Source organism: Helianthus annuus, chromosome 17, assembly GCF_002127325.2.
Source record: "Helianthus annuus cultivar XRQ/B chromosome 17, HanXRQr2.0-SUNRISE, whole genome shotgun sequence".
NCBI lineage: Eukaryota > Viridiplantae > Streptophyta > Magnoliopsida > Asterales > Asteraceae > Helianthus > Helianthus annuus.
Window position 1 is genome coordinate 164,575,276 of NC_035449.2, and position 3,010 is coordinate 164,578,285.

The following is a 3,010-nucleotide window of genomic DNA, read 5'->3' on the forward strand; positions in this document are numbered from 1 at the left end:
CACGTGTTCCATTTGTACGGTACAACCTATATAGCCGGGTGTCAAAGTCTCCTCTTATTTAGGAAATTTCGTCCCCGAAATTCTACTGTACAGGTTTCGTTTTCGCACAAGGTGGGAAGAGATGAGGATATTTCTGTTGCATCTGATCCTGTCGTTACCAAGTGAACTCAGGTCCATGTTTAGAATCCCAGCGAACTTTGACCAACTTAATCCTACTCCTCCTAAGTTTCTGAATTTTCTAATCTAGAACCTCTACTGGCTCTTTGATAAATCTTAGTTTATCGTCTACACGAACCTCTCCAGGGGGTATAATTAGCGTCTCATCTGACTGAAACTTTTTCAGATTGGAGATATGAAACACGTCATGAACTCCACTCAACTCTTGTGGCAGCTTGAGCCTATACGCGACTGATCCAACTCGAGATGCGATTTCGAAAGGACCTATATAATGCGGGCTCAGCTTTCCCCCTTTTCCAAATCTTACAACACCTTTCCAAGGCGACATCTTCAACATAACTTGATCACCAACCTGAAACTCCAACGGTTTCCTCTGGTTATCTGCATAACTCTTCTTTCGATCTGCGGCAGCTTTCAACCTTCCCTTGATCTGGACAACGTTGTTGGTGGTTTTCTGGATAAGCTCAGGTCCGGTCAATTGCTTCTCGCTGACTTCAGCCCAACAAAGTGGTGAACGACACTTTCTTCCGTACAAGGCTTCAAACGGAGCGGCCTTGATACTAGCCGGGTGTCACAGTAATAGATCCTAGTTTTGAAATAAATCTATTATAATAAATATGATGTAAAATTCGGTGCAGTTCGATGGACGAGAGCACGAGGATCCTGGTCGACATATTGCTTCTTTTCTTGAGGTGTGCTCAACTTTTAAGATACGGGACGTTTCGGGTGACGTGATTCAGTTGCGACTATTTCCGTTTTCACTACGCGACAGAGCTAGATCTTAGCTTATGTCACTTCCCGTAGGATCTATCAGGACTTGGGACGAGATGACAGAGTTTTTCGTGCAAAGGTATTTCCCTCCTAAGAAGACGACTAAGTTGAGGAACCGGATCGACAGGATGACGGAGAGTCCTTACATGCAGCCTGGGAGTGATTCAAAGACTTATTACTTGATGTTCCGACACCACGGTTTATCCAAGAGGCCACTAGTTCTGACTTTTTACCAGGGACTCAACTACGACACACAGGAGCGTTTTTATGTATTTGCAGGCGGCGATCTAGGGACGAAGACGACTAATGAAGCTACGTTATTATCAAGAAAGCTGCGTTGAAGTCGAGTTCACGTCAAGGTGGAGAGAGGGGCCGGACATCATCTTGCCCAGTTGTTCTTCCTGTCGATGACTATACGGCTATCACTGAACAGATTTCGACGCTGTTAGCAAAGTTTGATAGAGCCCAGACTGTAGCACAAGCTAGTTCTGGGTGTGAGCAGTGTGGAGTATCAGACGAGTTGGGTGCGTGTGCCCAAGGAGTTATGTAGAAGGCTAGGAGGAAGTAGACTTTGTCAACAATCAAGCAAGGCCACAAAATAATCCCTACAGCAATGCGTCTAAACTGGGATGGAGAAATCACCCGAACTTTGGGTGGAGAGCAAATACGGTTAACCAAAACCCGCTCAGAAGCCAGTCAAAGATTACACTCCCCCATTCCACACCGAGCCAGGCTAAAGAGCAGAAGAATGAAGAACATATAAACATACCATTCGTAGAATCCTTAGCCCAAATGCCTAAGTACGCGAAGTTATTGAAGGACATCTTCTCAAACAAGCAAAAACTCAAGGATATGTCCTGTGTAGTGATGAATGAGAGTTGCTCAGCTATACTTCAAAACCGTCTGCCTATGAAGATGGGAGAGCTCGGCAACTTCACACTTCCCTGTCTTATTAGCAGCATGTTTGTTAGTCACGCGTTAGCTGATTTGGGAGCGAGCATTAACCTTATGCCTTATAAGGTTTTTGCCAAGCTGGATCTGGGTGAGCCTTCACCTAGGAGGATGAGCATTCGACTAGCTGACCGTTCAATCAGGTATCCGCGCGGGTTTGTTGAGAATATGCTTGTCAAGATTGACAAGTTTGTATTTCCCATGGACTTTGTTATTCTGGATATCGATGAGGATTCTATGGTGCCTTTGATACTCGGACGTCCATTCTTGAATACCTCCCGGACCATTGTAGATGTAGTCGCGGGCCAGATTACGCTCCAAGTGAATGACGAGCATGTGACCTTTGACATCAAGCAATCAAAGCAACACCCATAGAGTCAGGATGACGCGCTCTACTATGTTGACATTGTCGACACTTATGTGAGCACCCATTTCTAGGGCACGATTGAGAAGATCGATTCAGATACACAACTGTTGTGTGGGGACCTAGATGGCATTACGCAAGAGGGCCACAACTTTGAGCAGCTAGTCTATCAGATTGGTGATGATGGTTCCTGTAGGATCGTTATTGACGATCAAATGAGTCAATCAGAGCTTAATACCACTGTTTATGCAGCGAAAATACACAAACAACTTGAATCAAAGAGAATTTGAGTATAAACAGAATGCAGATTACTTTAAACACGTTTTCTCATCAAACTTTCTCAGAAAAATTCGGCAGCAGTTCGGCTACACGATCAACATTCAGATACAAATGAGAAAACACAAAACACTATATATAGGGGCTCTGATTTCGCTCCAAATGACAACATGTCATTAGGAGCGAAATCTGAACATTACATTCCACAATTTACAGATAGCCCCCTAAACTTTACATAATCAGCAAATATGACCCCTAGACCCTATACAAGATCAACTAAGACTAAGACGCAGGCTTTAGACATCCGTGCACCAACAAACTCCCCCTTGGATACAGCCGCAGTCTTTAGTCTTGTCTTCGGGTCTTCAGAGTGACTTGAACGTTTCTTCCCTTGACTTAGGCTTCCTCCTAAGTAAATTCCTCACTCTGTCGTTGTCTTTCTTCCTTTTCTTTTCTTCCTCAGCTTGAATA

General features: G+C 44.3%; 1 protein-coding gene across 1 annotated transcript; it reads left to right on the top strand.

Moving 5' to 3' along the window:
• Positions 1-1,740: 1,740 nt before the first annotated feature.
• LOC110925147 lies at positions 1,741-2,274 on the top strand. The gene has a single exon (XM_022169118.1). It carries the CDS (start codon positions 1,741-1,743, stop codon positions 2,272-2,274), a length of 534 nt encoding a protein of 177 aa, XP_022024810.1.
• Positions 2,275-3,010: the final 736 nt, after the last annotated feature.